The sequence below is a fragment of the Polypterus senegalus genome, chromosome 15, assembly GCF_016835505.1.
Source record: "Polypterus senegalus isolate Bchr_013 chromosome 15, ASM1683550v1, whole genome shotgun sequence".
In the NCBI taxonomy this organism is placed as follows: Eukaryota; Metazoa; Chordata; class Cladistia; order Polypteriformes; family Polypteridae; genus Polypterus; species Polypterus senegalus.
In genome coordinates this window covers 118033571-118056347 of record NC_053168.1, presented here as the reverse complement: position 1 = coordinate 118056347, position 22777 = coordinate 118033571, and the positions used below count along the sequence as shown (strand labels likewise).

Genomic DNA, 22777 nt, shown 5'->3' with positions numbered 1-22777 from the left:
GATAGATATAGATATAGATAGATAGATAGATATAGATATATATAGATAGATATATATAGATATATAGATAGATATATATGTGTATATATAGATATATATATGTGTGTATAGATATATATATATATATATGTGTATGTATGTATATGTATGTATATATGTATGTATGTATATACTGTATGTATGTATATGTATGTTTATATGTATTATATGTATATGTATGTATATGTATGTATATATATATGTATGTATGTATGTGTGTATGTATATATATATATGTATGTATGTGTGTATGTATATATATATATGTATGTATGTATGTGTGTATGTATATATATATATATACTGTGTGTGTATAGATATCTTATGCAGTACTGCTCTGAACAGGTAGTAAACCAAGATAGGCTTTATTGTAAGAAATACATACATACATTTTTGTTATTAAATTTGTATGTCACTTAAACAGTAATTAATCTAAATATTTGTGAATTAAATCCCTGATTTAAGGGTGACTTGCCTGTATGACGTTTGGCATTACCCATTCAATATATATATAATTTTAAGAGGAACACCTGTCAGTCTCTCCATTCCCCAAAACAAACTGTCGTTAAACACCTCAGCTGTGTGCCTAATGTGCTATTGTAACTGGGTACAACTTTCGTTGTTTTGGAACAAATTAACAAATCATTTGGTACTGTACAGGATATGAGTAATAATGAAAATGAAAAATTTGGAAACCGCCTGCAGGTTCCAGCTTCACATTCTGGGACTCTGTGTAAACCATTAACGGCAGCTGTTCTTTGCTCCTTTTTTGAGTCAAAGCAAGATGTTGATATTAAAAGAGTGAGTGCCTATTCTTTTAACTTATGCATGATATCATATAGAAATATGTATGTATGTATATATATATATATATATATATATATATACTGTGTGTGTGTGTATATATATATATATATATATATATATATATATATATATATATATATATATATATATATATATATATATATATATATATATATATATATATAATATGACTTGCATAGATCACTTCAAAAAGGTATTATCAGTTTTTGGGTAGTTTAACAATGTAACTCCATTTACATTTCATTAAATAAATAAAAAAAAACGTGTGGAAATCTGTGTCCCTAAAGAATAAAAAAAAATCACTGCCAGTTTATTAATGCCATCTTTTTCCATTTGTAGATACTGCTACTATTGTGTTGATGTACCTTTAAATTTAGTTTATTTCATGAAATATTCTCTTTTGTTTTTAGACCTGAGATCTACAAAGTTGTAAACTGCCAAGTTTCTTTTTTTTCTTGAATTTACACTGGATGTTTTCCAGGTTTAATTTTAATGAGAGGACTGTTCAGCTAGTTATATTGGAAATTATTTTTCCCTGGAGAAAAATGCACAACTTCTTAGTTTTTCTGTGCCCTGCAGCTGCTTAGTGAATAGTTCTGAGTAGCAGTTACTACCTCTTTCATAATTGCTTTTCAGTTACAGGTGTCAAAAAAAAATTCAGAGTTGCTGTTACTGGCAGCCTTTCACTTTGTACTTTGTCATATGATTACAGCTTAAAAAAAACTTTCAGTTGTATGTATAATTTATAAGTACAGTGGTAATATTGCTAAAACTATGACAAAATAACAAGGAATAATTGGCCTTATCTTTCTGTGAAGTCCTCATTAACCACTGCTAAAAATCTATATCCAATGTTGTCTAAAATTTTTAAAATTTATAAAAATATGGAACAGAATGCTTCTGTGCACTCTTGTCTAATTAAAGAGACTACATCATGGATGTAGAAAGTGATACAGTCTGATCATATGGCTCTGTTGGAATAATGAAAAGCCATGGCATCTTTGCAAAACTTAGGGAAAATGAAAAGCTTGCACTTGATTTTAAAGTTCAATCAAATGGTTTAAATGACGTTAATTATTAATTTAAACTTCTGCATAGCCAGCTTCATTTTCACAAGTACATTTTTCTTAATTAAACATATGAATTTGTCCTGTGATGTTTAAAACATGTAAAAAATATAAACTGAAGTAAAAATAAAAGAAAAATATTCATCCATTCATTTTTAAACCTGTTTTCCACAAATATGAAGTTAAATGGAACTTTAGCCTATCTCAGCAGCACTAGATACAAGGCAGAAATTAACTTGACTGGGATCCAAATTCATTACAGGGTACACTCTTACTTGGAACCTTTTGTGGGTTCCATTAGCCCACTATTTACATGTTATGGGAGAAACTGTATAGTCCAGAGATATTTCAGGCAGACAAAGTGAGATAGGCAGATTCCACTTAAGCAGTGATCAGACTCATTGAATCTTGGTCACTGGTGCTGTGATTCATCAATGTGTCCCAAAAAAAAAACTTTTTTAATACACAGTCACTTTATGGCAAATAATACTTCCCTATCAGCACCTAATTTTAATGAAATATGAAAATTTATTGAAGCTACCTCCTTTAGGTTTATTTATGAGCTTTTGTCTTGAGCAAACCAAAACCAAGAACGATAAGGTGTACTCTTTTAGAACAAATTGTGTAATTTAAATTATTGTGTAATTAAAAATTGTTAGTTGAGGTTACAGTTAACTAAACTCTCATTAAATGACAGGAGGTGAAGTTTTTAATTAGCAGGTGTAAAGTACCATTCAGTGGTAATTGATTTTTTGGCGATTCTGAATCATTTATGTAATGCTACCTTTCATCTTAGGCCAATGCTCATTAATGCATTCTTTTAGAAAACATTTGTAATCCATATGCAGGAGACCTTCACCCCTTTCAGCATTAGTAATGAAATGAATTGCTATAAGTTAAAATTAATATTCTCTGATATTTTACTTTCAGTTAAATTTAAATATGGAACACCACAAAATGTAGTGTTATATTCTTCCAGTAACAGTGTTACAGAACATATACCTTTTGGTTTTCATTTGTTTGCATTACTTTACTTGTAGAATTCCATATTTTGTGAAATTGTTAGAAAAATCAGGTCCTCCATTTATTTTCCAGTAGTATGTACATAAAACCCAGAAAAGTGGCCAGCTTATCCCTCAGTGCTTATTATAGCCTTGCATGTTGGAATCAGTTCACTACCTCCCAAGAAGTTGCCCCAGCCTTTCCTCAAATTAGATTCTGGAGTGCTGTTTTATTTCCAAAACTGATTATAATTGTTATTTTATGCCTTTCTCTTTTTTTATTAACAGTTTAACCTTTTTACTGCCACATGGAACACATTTCCTATGCAATGTCCACAATAAGACATTCGCTGTTCTGTTTTCTGTTGCTTGTATACGTGAGCAAATTATTTAAGAAATTTATAGTAGAAAATGTAGTTACTGTTAAAAGCAGTTTATATCTGTAATACATTTCAAACCTGTTTTGCTGCTGTTTACTTAAACAGATGTGATACCTAACTGTCCTTTTTTAGGAGAATATTCATGGTGACTTTATATGTTGTCTTTTACCTCTTATATTAAGTTAAAGTGTAAAATAAATTGGAAATTAAACAGATTATGTACTGATATTTCCTTATTTGATGTTGATGTAATGCACTTCTGATATGTACAAATTAAACTTGTGGATTTTCAGCATAATTGAAATGTGCTGCCAAGGAATGCTATAAAAGCTGGTATGTTGACACTACATTATATGACAACTGAGACCAAACCATTTCTGCAAGTTTTAATTCAAGCTGCTTGGAAAAAAAGTACCCATCAGTTTTGTTTGAACTACTTTGCTTAATTAATCATTTACTTCTACATTTCTTTATAGAGTCTGTTTGATGTAAAAATTTAGTGTGACATTTTTTAAATATATAGTATGTAATTTTTCTGTGAAGCCTGGCACATGGAGCCTGCCATTGTTTGTAGTGTTTGTGAACACTGATATATTAAGTAAACGTGTGATATATTAACTGCATTGTACCAATGTTCCTTAAACAACATATTATAAAATAAAAAAGAAACACTCTCCCTTTTTTCTCTCATTTCAGGTCTAAGAGGCCTTTTGTTCCCATTACAGAATACATTTTTGAACTCCCATACTTTACAATACAGGCCACCAGGGCTCAGACACTTCTATTGCAAGCAATTTGCCAGAGTTGGACTCATAATGTGGGTAGTGGGACACCTCCAGGAATAAATGAAGCTTTGCTAAGTGAAGTTTATAAAGCACCAGGTAACTCTTTCCAAAGGTTTTATAAATGCTTTGTGTTTTCCTTTTTTATGTTTTCTGGAATGGCACTGTGAGTAATGTGCAGTAATCAAAATGTGGATTGAAGGGGTTGCCAATCATTCTAACATTTTGCACGCTATAGTCCAGGGCTGACTGAGACTAGCCTTGTGGATTGTAAATTTTGCTTTTTTCGTCTTATGAAAGGAACCTGTTTGGTTTAAAAAAAAACCTGTGACAAGAACCCTAAGATAAACAATATTTAATGCTTATATAGGAGTATTCACATATTTTCATTTTCATAAATTGTTGGTAAGAAAGGTTCTTGGTGAATAACATTTAAAAAAAAAAAAAATGTGGATAAGATTCTCAATAGTGCCTCAACATCTAATGCATAAACTTTTGTATGGCTGCATAAACACAACTGTTAGAATCATGCAAAGCATAATTTTTTTCTCCCTGTGTAAGATGAATCTCTTTTTTAGCAGTCAGTAAAAATAAACTGAAAGAAGAAGCAGTTGCCTTTATTTGGCAGAATGCTTTTGTGTCTGTATTGCCACCAAAACTATCTGGAAAGTCAGTTTGCTTGGATGTCTTTCAAAATTTTTTTCAGATGATGTCACTTAAGCAGTGGGGTATACAGTCATGCTTTTGTGGCTTCTATAAGTAGCATATTTTAGTGTGCAGAAAATATATGTGCTCATAAGTTAAAGTTACATCATGCTGCATCTTAGTTTTGGAGGGACTAAGTTATGTATAGGCTGTGCTTGTGTTTAGCAATGTGTTGTAAAGAAATTTTTGACAATACTAAAGAGCATGTACATATACAATACCCTTTTTTTTAATTATTCATCTAGTATAAATATAGAGTTGAATAAGATTAATATGCTGCAAAGTTTTAAAAGGATCTTGATGGTTGATTAGTCCAGTTTTCTCACTAAACATATACTTCAATAAAACAGTAGCTTTAACATGTCAGTAGCATCTGGTTGATTCTCTTGAGAGCTAGTATTTTCCAACTCATTAGGATCATGTTGTTCTGTATGTCGTCAACGTTGACTTAGCCAAGCTACCTTTACTTACATAACAGCCAAATTATTAAATAGGTCTCCTGTGGAGTGAAGTCAACTATTCCTCTCATTTTGATTTTTTTGCTTTGGAACGAGCATGAAAAGCAACACACAGTAACATTTTCACATCTGGTAGTTACCATACAAGTTCACAACCAATAGAAAAACAGACAGAAAAAAACAAACCTACATAAGCATCTTTTCCAGGTGTGTTTCAGAAAGTCAAACATGACATATAACTTGTTGTGGCAGCACTATTTTAGCGTCAGCTTTGACTGGAAAATGTTTAAGCATTGAAGCACATATTGCAGAATGCAATATGATGTGCATTTTTTTCCATTTTTACCCAAAATAGACCTGACTCTATCGAAAGGTTGTTGTAAATGAAGAATGAGAAAGGATTATAGTTTTATATGAATGGTGTGTATATTATATTCAAGTTTTCTTTGAAAAAAAAAGAAATTGATATACAGTATGGAGCCAGTACATTTCCATTCTTAATCCCTCCTGTTCCTTAATTAACTCCTAAAATGAAAACTTTGTTTACGCATTTAAAAACTATCTGCCACCTAAAAGTCAATTAATTATTGATTCACACTTTTTTAACATGCAAATATGCTCTGTCTAAAAACAAAGGGCAAAAAATATGTCACCATTAATATTAAATTTACTACTTCTATGGGAAAGGCCCAGGGTCAGTTTTATAAGTTGATTTTTGGTATTGTATTTATTTCCATGGGGAGCAGAACAGGAGGTGTTCCAGTATGTTAGATTTCTTATTTTAACAAATTATATAAATAGTCTGAGGTATCTACTTCTTAAAAATGCTATATATGGAGCCTATATGTCAAAAAACCTTTATCTAAAACCAGCGATGATTAAAGTGATAGTCCAAAAGAGCCAGTTAAGAAATTAGAAAAAATACAAAGCAATGCAACTGAAAGCACAAATTACAGTAATATACGATAAAATGTGTTATGTAACAGTACAACATCTTCCTAAAACCTCTTTCATTTTGTTCTTAACGTTAGGAGTACATATTACACCTAGACCTAGTTACATCCACATTTTTTCTTCCCAGATGCACTTTAATCATCGTGATCATAGCGTACATAAGATGCATTAAGTTGCTCCTATGCAAATTCCTGAGGCGTTGCATGATTCAGCCTTCTCTGTTTCTGTGGGTGGCTCATTTAAAAAAATCCTCCTTATGTCAAGATCCATTAAGAAACCATTTGAAATAGAGTGTTAGGGTATACAGTATTTAAAAAACTCTAGTGACCAATTAGCTGCCATTTTATGCTCTGTTTCAGTGGCTCATTGAAAGAATTTACTGTTCCCACCTGCTTTAAAAGGACAATTATCAGTGTGCCAAGAAAAAGTAGACTGTCTTAAAAGTTACTGACTGGTGACATTCACTCTCATTATTATGAAATGCTTTAAGAGACTGGTGCTGGGCCACATTAAATGTAATATTCCACATAATGTAGTTTGGATACCAAATCACTGTTGACTTAATGTGACCTCAACATATCTTGGCTGCTGTCAAGAAGGCTCATGTTAGCCTCATTTCCTTACATGTCTGAGCAGTGTATAAAGACACAATTTTACGATGTAGAAACAATGCAACGCGATTCCTGAATCCCAGTTATTTACTGCAGAATTATCTGTTTTCCTGTAATGTCGGTGCTCTCTGAAAGGTTATTGTCCAGTGATGGTATATATGTCAACAGATTGAAAAGTACACTTTCCCTAAGCATGTGGATAGGCTGAGATCTTTGAAATATGTAATTTAATATTATTGGTAGTTGGGTTGCAGTTTAGCTGTTTCTGTATGCCATGTGTGAGAAGTGCACATGGCCTATAAAAAGGTAATAGTAATGTTATTAGTCAGTAAGGCTAAGTTGGTTTGCAGTACATATAATATTCTAGAGCATTATTTCTCAAGCTAACCTGTGTCGAACAGCTTAACAAATCAGCCAGCTTTAAAACAGTGGGAGTATTAGTTTTAAATTGTGAGATATTGGTATTGGCAGGTTTTTTTTTTCTTGCTATTAAATAAATATGTTTTTATAACCCTTATATAAAAATATATATATATATATATATATATATATATATATATATATATATATATATATATATATATATATATATATAATATAATATAAATATGAATATCAGAATTTTTATTTTTGCAAAAATAAACATACCTAGCTTAGATGTCTCTATTTTTTCTTGTCAAGTTGTATAGGTACAGAATGGATTTTGTCCTGTCTGGCAGTATAATATCATAGTATGGCACCTGCTCAGGTCATGACCACAGAGTACAGTAGGTGTTTGTAAAGTAGGATCAGAGCATTGCTGATGCACAGCAGCCTCCTATTCAAGACATACTCTAATAATGCACAATATTAAAACAACTGACAGATAAACTGAATAACATTGATTATCTCATTATAATGGCATCTGCCAAGGTGTAGGATTATTATACACCAAGTGAGCAGTCAGTTCTTGAAGGTGATATTTTGGAAGGAAACTCAAAAGGAATGGGCAAGCATTGAGTTCTGAGCTCTGAGTGACTTAAATAAGAGCCAAACCGTGATTTCTGGATGTCTGACTCCGAGCAGCTCCAAAATGGAAGGTCTTGTGAGGTGTTCCTGATATACAGTGGTTAGTACCTACCAAAAATGGTCCAAGGAAAAATGGTGAGCCAGCAATAGGGTCATGGGTGCCCAATGGGAATGAAGGTTTGTCCATCTGGTCTGATCACACAGAGCTACTATAACACAGATTGCTAAAAAATGTAATGCTGGCCATGAAAGAAAGGTGTTGGAACATGCAGCACATTGCAACGAAAAAATCTACAATTGGCACATGCGCATCAAAACTGGATCATGGAACAATAGAAGAAGGTGGCCTAGTCTGATAAATCGTGTTTTCTTTAAGATCATATGGATGGCTGCATACATGTTTGTCATTTACCTGGGTAAGTGATGGCAGCAGGATACATTATGGGAAGAAGGTAAGCTGGTGGAGGCAGTGTTTTGCTGATAAAACTTTGGTCCTGGCATTAATGTGGATATTTTGACACCTACCACATACCTAATTAGGTCTTATGGAGTCAATGTCTTGACAGAGGTGTTTTGCTGACACAAGGGAGACCAATACAATATCAGACATGTAGTTTTTTTGCATACTCAGTTTTGTCACATTTTAATTTTGGCAAATAGTGTAGTACCATTAAATTCAAGGAATGTCTTACAATGCTGTACTTAGGTTATAGGGATACTCAGCACCTACAGTAATTATACTAAAGAATATGTAAATCAACTTAACTACTGTGTTTTCCTTAAATGTGTATCATCTGATGTCATGTTTATTAAGGGGCTGTTGATTCATTAAATATTTTATCGTTACAGTTAATCGCACAATTAAAATTTTTATTTGAAATTAACTGCATATTAATCAAAATTTTATGTTTCCTTCATGCATTATAACCTATTATATAAAAATCTCCCGAACCATGAGGACTTGGAACTTGAAATTTGGAATGTAGGTTACCCTTGGCCCATAGGTGCTCGTTAAAAAACAGTTTTAAAAATTTTGTGGTTCAAGTGCGTTCTGTCTGTATTTCTTTCTGTTTTATGTCTGTCCGCTTTTCATGAGAGAATTACTTAATGGATGTAGATCTGGTTGTTTTCTATAATTTGCTTGAACTTTCCGTTTGATTTTGCGACTTCTCTCATCGTACTAAGTTTCATAGTTCACTTGTGGTACCGATGTATTTATGCTAATCCAACAGAGGGGCTGTGGGCCGAGAGCAGGGGTGCGGGGCCTTCCTCATTCACTTGCCAGCCTCTGTTCGAGTTAGTCTACGTCTCGCCATGTGTTGCAGTGCACCTTGCCTCCGCTTAGCTAACGATATCTGTTTGTTCAACAGACATTATCATTTACTGATTGTTAAACATTTGACGTTTTTGAGAGAGAGATCAGAGCTCCATGTGTTTTAGAGGATAGCTGCTGACTGCCAGAGATATCACGGCCATGTGCTTTTCTCCCCATGCGGGGAACGCTTTCCAGTTAGAGCTGAACACGATCAGATATAGTGCCAACGTCTATTAATTTTTAAAGTTTATCCTGTTTCATTACTATGTGGGAAAAGCCATGGGGTACAGCTAGTATTTTTCTATAAAGCAGAAGTAACTCAGTGATTATGTTCTATTATGAAACAGTTTTAATAACTTGCCTAGACAAAATACATTATTCCACTTTATTAAAATGTTTTGTTTAATGTAAACAAATGAATGAACAATGAAAGAAATAATCAGTCAACAGCTCAAAGTAACTATGTTATGAGCGCATAATACAAGTTAGTGTAGCACTTTGATTGGTTATGCCAATATAATGCTGTCTTTAAAATGATATGAAGATGAAAAAAGATGTTATTGATTTTCTAACTATTACAAGTTTCTGACTTGGATTTGTTTGGTTGTTGCTTCATTAAAATGTGTAAAGAGCGGACTTATTAATTGGATTTAATTAATGCACTTAAGTATTGCATTAAAAATGTAATTGCAGACATTTTTAATGCATTAATGATATGCAGTCAGTCAGCAGCCCTAGTACTTGATTCCGAATGTAATCTTTAATTTAATTTCTATTAATAAGGATTTATTTTTGCTCCACATTATAGAAGAGTTTAATTCGCAATGCTATAGCTTTATGGAATTTAAGAACAGTTAGATCTGTTTTACTGCTTCTTTGAAGATATAAGCCATAAATGAATTCCAGATATTTTTGTGTAATCTTTGTTACACAATTTAAACTATACTTCCTCATTTTCTTTTGTCTTCAAATATCTATTTAATCCATTTATTAATTGGTTCAGAACAGGTATCGTCCAACAGGTATTATTGGGTACCAGTAATGGCGCACTGCACAATAATTTGCAGTTAATAGACTTGACTTGAGCATTTATTTTTTTCATCCTCTTTCTTTCTCTGTACGTTTAGCATTCATTTGATTGATGTGCTTGCTGCTTCCTGAGCAGCTCCTCTTTTCTCCACCCTAGCAGCCTGCTTCTTCTCTACTTTTGTCGGCATCTTTTCACATTAAAACTGATTAAGTCAGTGTTTGTGTTGCATGTTTTCTTAAATTTTCACTTAAGCTGGCACTCAAGTCTTTAGTCTGCCTCAAGAATGATTAGTGAAGGTGGTAGGTAATGTGAACGGCGCCCATACACATTTGCCGCACGGCCACCCTGCTGCACGCTGCCGAGAGTTGATTCTACAATAAAATAAAAATAAAAAGAGTAATAAAAATCATCACCCCGAAAGCAGATAGTAGATGTCATTGTATTGTACGTGTACCAAATTTCAAGTCAATAGGTGAAACGGTTTGTGAGCTACAGGTGATTTAAGACCTTGGACAGACAAACGAACAGCCACAGTAGCGTATTGTATAAGAAGATTGTCCATTTGCTGTTTTTCTTTCAAGGCTGTCTGTCTATAGATTCATTCAAAAGTTTTACAATCTCTTCCTATTTGTAATCTCAGGTTCAAAGACAGTCAGTAAATTAATTTTTTCCTCTGTCTCATAAAACAAAGACATTATATAGTTTATTACAAACATAGTTCTCAAAATAAATTGGTCATCTATAAAGTATATTACAAAACATACCTGTTATTCTTTATTATACCTCTTACATTTAAATATTCTACTTTTTAAAATTTACAGCCACATATCATTTCCTATAAATTTCTTGAAAGTTGCTTTCCTGTTTCTGCAAGAGTTCCCTGAATTGAAAACTATTGAATTTTGCACATCATAGAAAAATGACATTCTTTTTTAAAAGCTTCCTAATTACTCATTACATTAAATGAAAAAAGCAATAATCACAAAGTACAGAAAAACCTTATGTAAACTTAAAATATGTAATGAGTTATTACTTCCATCCACAACTTTAAATCATAGCAGTACATATTCAAGACATGTTCACTATGAATAGATTTTTCTGCTCTTTATAAGTACAGTGGAACCTCAGTTCATGACCATAATTTGTTCCAAAACTCTGGTCGTAAACTGATTTAGTTGAGAACCGGAGTAATTCCCCCCATAGGATTGTATGTAAATAGAATTAATCCGTTCCAGACCGTACAAACTGTATGTAAATATATTTTTTTAAGCACAAATATAATTAATTATACCATAGAATGCACAGCGTAATAGTAAACTAAATGTAAAAGCATTGAATAACACTGAGAAAACCTTGAACAACAGAGAAAACTAGCACTGCAGTAGTTCGCAGTATAGTGCTACGAACCGCTTGCTAAAAACAATTTTTTTAATGTGTTTTAAGCACAGGGGAAAAATGAAGATTTGAAAAATCCACAATATAATAAACCACTAAGAAAAGTAACATTGCAACAATGCGCGATACGTACCGATCGCTGTAAACAGAAGTGAAAACAAAAACAAGCCCAGTGCATTCTTTAACTGCCTTCTCTACCTTATGCGTCCAGCCCTCTCTCTCGCTCACTCTCGTGTATGCGTGTGTTTCTCGTGCGCCTGTGTGTATGTCTCTCTCTCTCTCTCTCTCTCGTGTGTGTGCGTGTGTGTGTGTGTGTCTGTGTTCCTCTCTCCTGTGTGTGTGTGTCGCGCTCTCTCTCGCTCATTCAGTACACAGGGAATGCACAGGGAGAGACTGAACACGTACAAACCGAAAGGGAAACTGGCTTGTTCGTATACCGAGTGTGTAGTCGTGAACAGATGCAAATGTTTGGTGAACTTTTTGGTCGTAAATCGATTTGTACATGTTCCATGACGTTCGTGAACCGAGGTTCAACTGTATACCCATATTGTGTCTTGATTTGCAGCATTCACAAGAAACCCTAGTGTTTCTTTGATCATCACAGCCTATCACTGTTGTATTTTCTCCAAATAATATCCATTTCTTTTTTAAAACATTATTCTTTTTAGCCTTTTGTCAGATTATATCTCCAGCCGTTATGTTACTAAATTGTATTGTTTTTAATCAATACTAATACAAGTATTAAATCACAAGTATTTTTTTCTGTGAGTGATTAAAGGAAACAATAGGCAACAATCATATTCACCTTGCTGTTTAGATACAAAAATTATGCATAGTTTGCAGTTTTTTTTCAAGGCAGCACGGCAAGGCAATTAATTTGAAATACCATCTACATTTTATTAATAAAAGTGCAGAAAGTGCCTTTGTAGTGTAACTAGTTTTGTTTTTAAAAGAGATACTTCATACAACAACTGTACGTGTGAACCTGCACACAAAGTTGGTTACCCCTCTTAAAATAATCGCTTTTCTTAAGACTGAGGATGAGAGTATAAAATTAAACCTTTGCAATTATATTTTTCGGACGGATAAAGGTGTCATTATTAGTCTGTAATGCCAAAATAAGTTGTTCTTTTTTTTTTTTTTTTTTTTTTTACAGTTTACACAGGCACCATAACAGTGTGTTGACTACAGCAACAGATGCTTTGTACTTGCAACATTTTTTTCTTCTGGGTCTTGAAAACATAATTTGTTTAGTGTTTTTGCAAAATTTAATAGTATGTTGTGCTCTTAGTAAATTACTTGAGGAATTGAAATTTCTTTTTTAAAATAATCCTTAATAATATGAAATGATTGATATTGAATTACTTTCTATCTCCTGTCAGACACAAGAATTGCAGTCCTGTTTTTCCTGCAGACCTTGTTGGCCTTGATGTAATGTTGGTGCTTATCTGTATGGCTAACACCAGGACACACTAAGTTTCTGAAATGTATATATAACTAGCTGTCCATGTATTATTTTTTACCTAATTTTTCTTCTGATCAGATAAGTGATTGCACTAGATTTCACATTTACATATAAAATAATTTTTATTTACTGTCTTGCTGCACATATCAGATCCTCCCTGAAAACCCTTAGAAACTGTAGATAATGACATACTGTTGAAAACTTTGACCACATTTAATTACAAAACAAATTTGAACATGAATTTTTTCTTTTCCTGACCCACTTAATTCAATTTCATGTCGTATAGTACTTGCAGTATTGAATTGGGCCAATTTTCTTTTGTTGTTCATGGTTTGGACTTTGCATTTTTATATCCAGAATATGAGTAACTGTACATTAATTTAACTTAAGCTATATCATTAAGAGCATTAAATCATGAAAATAACAATGGTAGGAAGCACTGTAGTCATGAAGCCAACCACATTTGTGCGTTTTTGTCTCAGCACTTTGTTTAGAAAATGAGCATGCCTACATTCTTAGGGATGCAGGAAACCTTGTGTCAAAGTCACTTTGTCCTCCCTTCCTTCACTCATGCTCTTGCTTTAATATTTTGCTGTTTTGTCTTCCCCTGTCTTAATAGCTAGGTAAACGCAGATCATCTACCATTCTTTTGCAAGTATGTAACAAAATGCACTTAAGTAGACTGTATATACAGTATAAAAAGTTTTTCATTCATAAAGCCTTCAGAAATTATTTCTTTAACAAGAATCTATCAAGCTTTATGGGGCTTCTCCTGTTGCTGCTCTTCAGCAGTATGGAAGTACCACCCACCTTAGCTTAAGGTACTGAGGACCATATTCTCACCCTTTATTTTTAATTTTACTATTACTTCACTTAGATTTTCCATTCCTGCATTCCAATCTCCATAACTGAAGAAAATCAATGTCACAGTTTTACTTTATGACATTACTTGTAAAACTATGTTTTGTTATATTAATGTAGCCTTTATGAGGTGAATGGGTTCTGCCATCTAATAGTGGGATATTAATCAACAATTGAATAGATTCTGGTCATTAGTATATTGTTTTGTAAAACATTTAAAGACTAATAACTATTTTGTCAACTGTAAAAATGATCATTTATGGTGGAGCATCACAAGCTAAATTTGAAAATTAAAATAACACAGATAGTATATGTTTTAGAGATCCGTTATTAGTTAATTTATTGTTAATTTTCCACTTTTAAGTAATGTGCACAGTTTTAGAAATAACTCTGTAGTATTGATGACCTGTTAATAAACTAAACTCTGATTCCTGAGATAGCAACAGTTACCACAGCATCACCACGCCAACCAACTTTATAGATTTTACTTTCCTTCAGACAGTGAATTTCTTATTTGCATTTCTGTATTCACTTTGTGATGGTTAAGTGTAAACAAGGAAACATTAGAGAATGTTTTTGTAACCACCACATTTTGTGTCCTACTGATATTACATTTTGCTCTTGCATGCATCTTAAGATCTACATTTGTCTTTCGCCACCTATAGAAGTGAATCAAAGCTACAGTGGACTGACAGTGTAAAAGTATTTTTTGTAAACCCCATTAAACATTTGTCCAGCTGTTTCTCTAGAATACAGTATGTTGTCAATGTTTGTTCAAGACTGAGTATTCTTCTGGAAACAAGTTTATCCTGAAGTAGGCTTGGAAATAATTACCAAAACACCTTCTTGCTTTTATCTCTGAAAATAAGGTTTGCATGTTAAAAGGGTAAAAATCTATCTATACTAATAAAAGACAAAGCCCTCACTGACTGACTGACTGACTCACTCATCACTAATTCTCCAACTTCCCGTGTAGGTAGAAGGCTGAAATTTGGCAGACTCATTCCTTACAGGTTACTTAGAAAAGTTAAGCAGGTTTCATTTCGAAATTCTACGCATAACGGTCGACAGCGTCCGCCATGTTAAACATTCTTATTTATGGCCCCATCTTCACGAAATTTGTTAGGTGGCTTCCCTGCGCTAACCGAAACCGATGTACGTACTTAATTCGGTGGTATGATGCCACTGTCGGCCGCCATATTGAACTTTCCAATGGTTGTTGTTACCTATGGGCCAATCTTCAAGAAATTTTGTATGCGGGTTCCCAATGCTAACTGAATCCTTACATAGCCTGCAGCTCAGTCGCCGTGTGAGGTGGTGTTGGGTCCCCCATTCCCACGCCTCCCACGTTATTGGCTGCCTGCCTATATAAGACCGTCCGCTCCGGTCTCTTCATTCCCTTCCTTGCTTCACCACGGTTTTCACGTCTCCCTGCTGATAACTGCAGCCTTTTTATTTAATCCATGGCCTCCGCTGTTGTATTGTTCGTTTATTACGATTATAGTTATTGTATAGGTATTGTAGACTTAGTTTATGTTGTTCAGGTATCCATTTCCTTTATCGTTCCAACCATACCCCCATTAACATGGCTATTGAGGTGATTACCATCGATCAAAGAACTGTCACTTACCGAGAGGTTTCCATGCCCGGAGATGGCGCCTGCCTTTTCCATTCTCTGTGTTACATATTGCCCGGCCAGATCAGGCTCACTCTTGATATCCGGAGGAACATAGATAGATAGATACTTTATTAATCCCAAGTGGAAATTCACATAATCCAGCAGCAGTATACTGATACAAAAAACAATATTAACATTGTGTCTTATGTATTGAATGACTGGGACAGGTTCAAGGTGTGGACTGATGACGGTACAGGAGATAATTATACTACACAGGAGCACTATAAGAGTAAAATGCTTAAGCCTTTCACCTATGGTTCTGCATGTGAGTTGATGGCTGCCGCTGAATTGTTCGGTTGTCACTTTCAAGTGTACCGAAATGGCCAGATATTTTACACCTTTGGACAACTGCCAATGCCTCTTAAACATCTTAGATTCACAGGTGACGATTTGAGTAGTGGACACTTTGATGTTTATGAATGTTTAAACTTTCAAAAGCTGGATGCGAAGTAATTGATGAAACCAGTTGTATGCCTACAACGCTTGACAGATGCCGAATGTCACTTCAACATAACAAGTCCTGCAAATACTAAAGTAATTGAAACAAACCATGAAACTCAAACTGTTTATGACAGCAGCGATCCAAGCTGTGAGATTTGAGGCAAGATTGCTTTTCACATGGCCAACTGTACGTTGCATGCTCAAGAGTAAGCTCAGCGCACAGCTTGGTCATATTACAAAAGGAGGGCCGAACTGACAACATGGCATACAAAGAGATCCTTAACAAATAATTATTGGTATATTTTCCCTCAGTTTTTCTTTTCTTCTTAATAAAAATTTTAAGGCAGTACTTCGTATTTTGCTAATATCTAATAATATAAAGTCTTGCTCATTATAAATGAAGTATAGTTTTGGCTGGTCTTCTACAGTTTCCAGAGGGGAAGTTCCTTGCTGAATGCAACTCATTACATCTTGCCTGAAGAAGGGACCTGAGTTGCCTAGAATGCTTGCATAATCTTTTTAGTTAGCCAATAAAATGTGTCATTTTGCTTGACTTCTCATTGTGTCTAGCATTTTAGCTTGCATCCATCCCTACAAGTAGGCCCTCCAACCTTCAGGGAAAACGTGGGGGTTGGTGGCAGAACTGGCACTCCAGCCACTATAAAAAAACCTCACACTGTTCCATTCCATCTGAACTAGTGTGGTGATGAGGTGTCACCCGTTGCATGGCTGCTCTTGGGTCCTAATCTGGGATCCTGAGGTGGTTCATCATGTGGTAGGTGTGGCAACATGCTGTATCAGTGCATGCTCCTATCCTAACCTAACCTCTAGCATGCCAGGTATATCTGATGGCATCTAATCATCTAATAGGTGTTAGATGGTTACATCACATTTTAATTGTTTTTACTTGTTCAACATCACATTTTTAAATCTTGAAAATACTGTTTAATAAACATTTAGTATATTTTCTTAAAATGTTTTATTCAGACAGTTTCATACTGTTAATATCCATATATTCTGACTATTAATATAATCAGGAGTCTATGCTGTTGTGTCAGAAAACAGAGTGGACACTGGATTATTACAAAAAGAAAACAAGAACAAGTAATATTTCAACATCTGTACTGCTTTCAAAAAAAAAGTAATACAAGACATATTTCAGTAATACGCAAAATGTCTTAATTTCATTAACTTTGGTTTATTACTGTGTGTGTCTCATTTATAGTAAACTACAGTGGCATTTACTGGCATGTGCTTCAAAGCAGCACTGTTTTTCATTTGCTCATTTTGGCCAAATGTTTCAAAAGTACATTAATGAAAGTCTGCAGTATAATTCTTGTGAAGCACTCGAGTATCATACCACGAGTGGGCCAATTGTGTTTGCAGGTACATAGGATTTTTCAAATGGTCTTTTAAAATCAGTAACAACAGTGGTATTGTTCTTCCTATTTTTTTCATTTAGGTAGTCCTAGAGATGTAGATGGTTTCAGGGGGATGACATTATTTAATTCTTTAAAAACATTTCAAACAGCATTGAGAATATCTAACTTTAGTCACAGTGCTGCAAAACTGTTTTCTCTTTAGTGGAAGTTCATAATGGATATATTTACACTTTTTCTAAGTACAGTGGAACCTTGGTTTGCGAGTAACTTGGTTGCTCTTTTGCAAGACAAGCTAAATTTTTTTTATAAATTTTGACTTGATAAACGAGTGATGTCTTGCAATACGAGTAGTATGGATACACTTTGTCTGCTGAGCGTCATGTGATCACAACTGAGCTGATGGTTCTTCTCTAGCGCGTGCCTCTACTTATCTCTCTCGCTCGCGCCTGTCTCTCTCTCTCACTCGTGCGTGTCTCTCTCTTTCTCTATCTCTCTTCTCTTGAGGGCAATCGTCTCCTATTCTCTGTCTGAGTCTGCGTGCCTCAGTCATATAGTCAACATACGTACGAGAGTATACTGTTTACTACAGCATTGTGACTATGTGTTTGTGTGTGTGTGTGCACACATACATGTGTGCTGTGAATTGCGAGTCCCCGTCTTGCGCCCCAAACCATGAAGCTGAGTCTCAGTACTGTACTTTAACAACACCAGCTTTATTCAGCTTTAAACATCAACAGCGCGGTTATTTATTGTAGCGGGATCTTTATAATGTTCCTTGTATCACTCATCAATGGCAGGTGCTTATAGCATGTCCTTGATCTTTTTGGATACGCTTAAATGGCGAACTGCTACAGCGCTGGGAGACTGCGATTGCTTTGGGACACTCTTCCGCATGTCATCTTGTTGGGTGGAATCCCACAAGAGTTTAGAATCTCGCTCACACCAGCCATGATTCTTTTTAAAGGTAAAGTGCAGGTTAATTTGTTTTATGTATTTTTACTTTATATTTTGTATTAATCATTTTTATATGAATAGTTTTGAATCATCTGAGTTTCCATTATTTCTTATGGGGAAATTCAGTTTGATATATGAGTGCTTTGGACTGCGAGCACGTTTCCGGAACGAATTATGCTCGCAAACCGAGGTTCCACTGTATTATCTGTTTGATCTTTTACATTTGTCTTGCATTGCATTATTAGTTGGACACAGAGACAAATGGATAATTTTACAGTTAGTTGTTTCCACAAATTCTAATTGTAATTTGCATTATTTTGAAGCGAGTATTCAGTCAGTTATAACAAACAATTTAATTAAGGGAAACAGTATTCCTTGCAGAGTAGTTCAGTCATGCCATTTGTTTGGTTATCTCTTAATATTTAGTATTTTTTAATATTATAATTTCTTTCTTTTTGAGATAAAATCTCTAACTGTTTCCCACTTACAAGTGAAAAAGTATGAAGCAAAGTGCAGAACATCACGTAATAAAATTGCTTTTTGGTTGGAAATGAAGAGCTGTGTCCAGTAAAGGCTGGTGTAGTTTATAGTATAACTTGGCTGAACCTTTTTAAGTGAATTTATGTTTTTCCAGTTTAAAATGGAATAACTGGTATTCTTTACAAAATAGTAAGTGTTACACTGGACCACAAATAAGCAGTCAGTCAAAAATCAAACAGAGTTAGACATTTTCTCCGATGACTGTGATTGGCATGCTTGAAATTAAGTTGCCAGAAGCACACTGTTAGAATGTTATCAACATATGGATACATAAACATCCTAGGTCACTTTGAGAGTAACATAATACTGATTATTTTGAATGCAGGGCTTAAAGTTTTCAGTCAATGCCCTGTATTTGTAACATATAACCTTTTTTGATTCATAAAACTTTTCACAGCATGTTAAATCTTTTTTTTTTCTTTTTTTTTTTTAAAGAATAACTTATTTTAAAGGCAACAGTGCAGGTTTTTGTTTTAGATAGGTATGAACCAATATGGACATCAAAACGTAAGATTTCTTATTTTGTATAATTTAGAATAATAGTATGCTGACACTTGTCAGTGTTAGTCTAGCAGAGTAGTCTACTGACCATACATCATTAAGCTGCTTTCTGTGAGTTGCCATGATTATACTGTGTGTGTGGTTCAAAGTTCTCTGCTTCAGATAGTATCAGGTTTAGTTAGGGCAGTGGAAGATGCAAATATCAAAGAGATATATTAAATAATAAATTGCTGTTTGAGGAAAATGAGTTAAAAGGCGATTCTTTGGTGTTTGGTGTCACAAATTAAAATAACCCAGTGGTTGTCCCCTAAGTGTTTTAAGGAGCCATAGTATGGCATAAATGGAATGATGAGGTACTGTTACTGAATGACTTGAATCAAGCTCGTAGTACAGTGTCTCATGTTCTTCAGTTGACATTAATGTTACCACTTTGTTTGTGCCAGATTGTGCATGCAAGAAATACTAACATATTGCTGCATTTGTTATGGAACAAGACCCGTCTCTCACAGTAACTCATTGACTTGTGTCAAAGGACTGAAATACTTGTTATCTATTTAGAAAAAAGAAAGTATCTGGAAAAGGGCTGGTTTAAATTAGCTATACTACTTTTATTTATAATCTAAAATGTATGAGGGAAATAATAGCATGCCTCACTTGTTCAAGGTCATATAATTACTTAAACAACTATCAGTTATTTGTGTTACTTAATTTGATTATTTTTGCTCTTTCTACAGTCTGTGTTGCAATTTCCTTCATTTATGTTACATTGTCAGTTGTTTTTATAGGTGTAAACAAAACAAATGCACTTTTTAAAGTTTCCAATTTTTTTACAAATTTATTTAACATGAATGGTAATGCGTTATTTTTAGTAACTTCAGTAGGTAAATATTAATAATAAATATTAAACACTTGAAATGTGTTATTCAGTACTTAACATGTGTTCATACTTTACATTATTTATATAATACCAGTAATGGCACGCTGCACAATAACGTGCAATGAATACACTTGACTTGAGCATTTCTAGTTTTTATACTCTTTCTCTGTACGTTTAGCATTTGTTTCCTCAGAGGTTGATGTACTTGCTGCTTCCTGAGCAGATCTTCTTTTCTCCACCCTAGCGGCCCGCTTCTTCTCTTCTTTTGTCGGCATATTTTTGCATTAAAACTGATTAAGTCAGTGTTTGTGTTACAATTACTTAGTACGTTTTCCTTCATTTTTCACTTACGCTGGCACTTACAGGTTAAGTCTTCAGTTTACCTCAAGAATGATTTAAGATATGAAATGGTAGTGGAAGTGATAACGAAGGTGGTAAGGATGAGAACGGCGCTGTAGACATGCCCTGCTGGCCGCTGCTGAGAGTTGATTCAACAATAAAATAAAAATTAAAAGAGGAATAACCTTGTAGGTCAATCATTACCCTGAAAGCAAATAGTTGATGTGGCATAGTATATATGGCATAGTATATGTGTACCAAATTTCAGGTCAATCGTTTAAACGGTTTGTGAGCAACAGGTGATTTAAAACCCTGGACAGACAAACGAACAGCTACGGTAATGTATTATTTATAAAGATAGTTTTTGTACAAATTAATTTTTATGTAGTTTTGGATATTGTAGTTAGTGTATTAACACCAGTTCCAAATGAAATTTGAAGACAGATATTTCCTTATTTTAACTCTTGTGAATGTCATGGTACAGACAGAAGATTAAAATATTTTTTGGCTAAAAAAATGCATTTCCTAATACCAATTGCATATTACACGACTTCTAATCAGAGGGGATTATCAAACTTGGTGATTCAAGTTTCTGATCTCAGTGAATGACAATATCCGGTTACATGACTAGAAATTGCAGGGGATAGCAAATTAAACAGCTCTGTGAAGATTTCCTTTGCAGTTTCAAATTTAACAGATATTGCAAGCTTAGTCCTTTATCTGACAGTCAGTAGCTTGTATCCTGATGGACACGAGTCTCTGTTCTGTTTTCAGGGTCCAAAACACCCCTGTTCATTATTCCTCACAGCTAGCTTATATGCATTGTACTACTGGGTGTGTGCGTATTGGTTCATGAGCCTGCCCACTTTGACTCGTTTGATCTGTTTTTGTCTGCTTGAGCAGCAGACTGGTTGGACTGTGTCACTGGGTATTTCAGGCCACATGACTGGCACTCACAGGAGCGTGCCGTGACTGTCTTCAGCCAGCTAAGTTTGTGTAAATAATGTCTATAGCTGAAAAATCAAAGGAAAGTCATGAATGTGAAAGGGGTTAAGTAGAAAAGTTTCAAGACTATTTGTACAGTTCTGCATGAAGTACATGACACTAGCGATGAAGTTGTTACCTTGCAATTATAATATAGTATTTGTTGAAATAATGTTATTAAAGAAGTAACACATCCTCAAAACACTTTTGTTCTTCGCATAGATTAAAGCTCCATGTTTATAAGCAAATAACTGATGCTTTACAACTCCAGAGTTTGTTTGTTTTGCTTAAATAAACTAAAACAAAATCTAAAACGAAAAATGATACCAAGCCACAGTCAGACTATGTATGCATTTGAAAAGGTAAAGGTTTATATTTCCTAATTGTTATTCTGTCTGATGAAGATGTGAAAATAGTAGAGGACATGGTTCAGGCTTTCAAACTACTGAAAACAATGGCAACTTTTTTGAGCACTGAATAGCTGCCAGCAGTTTCAACTATAATGCCACTGAAGCAAACAATCCTGGCATCCATGAAGCAGAGTGACTCCGATTCAGCAGTTGTGAAAGTTGTCGAATCTTCCATTGCATCTGACTTCAACAACAGGTATCTCTACTGGTAAACACTTGTTCAGTTTCTGCATGTGAGCACTGCACTTGACCCATATTTTAAGTCTCTGCTGCTCTTTCTAACAACATCTGTCCCCAGTGAGAGGGTCTGCTCTAATGCAGGGTACATTGTAACATTACAGAGAGCTTGCTTCTCAACGGAGAATATGGACAGGATGGGTAATCTACCATGCACTTCGGTGTTCTATTTAGTGTTTCAGTTTGATGCTGATTTAATAAAACCCAATCATTTTTTCTTTCTTTCTTCTAAAGGTGAAAAAAAAGATATGAACTATTGATTAGGAGAATCATTACACCACTAAAACAAGCACATTGAATTAGCTGTATCATGAAACATATGATGACAAAAATATGCATAAACTGTAATTCTGCTCAAGCTGGCAAGTATTTGCCCAGGAAAATGAAAGTACAGTTTTGTTTTCATTTGCATATTTATTGTAGAAAGCAATATTTGTTAAAAAGTAAACTTCTGAAATGTAGTTTCTGCATCTGTAGAAATCTGACATGTTTACTCTTACTCGGCTCCTTATAATATTAGTTAAAATGAAAGATA

General features: G+C 34.2%; 1 protein-coding gene across 1 annotated transcript in view; it reads left to right on the top strand.

The window, feature by feature from the left end:
• Window positions 1–22777, top strand: part of LOC120516042 (vacuolar protein sorting-associated protein 13B-like) — a 614714-nt gene that overhangs the window by 222757 nt on the left and 369180 nt on the right. Inside the window, exon 17 of the mRNA XM_039737477.1 lies at window positions 4012–4196. Coding sequence (XP_039593411.1) covers window positions 4012–4196 — 185 coding nt within the window. The remainder of the gene's footprint in view (window positions 1–4011; window positions 4197–22777) is intronic.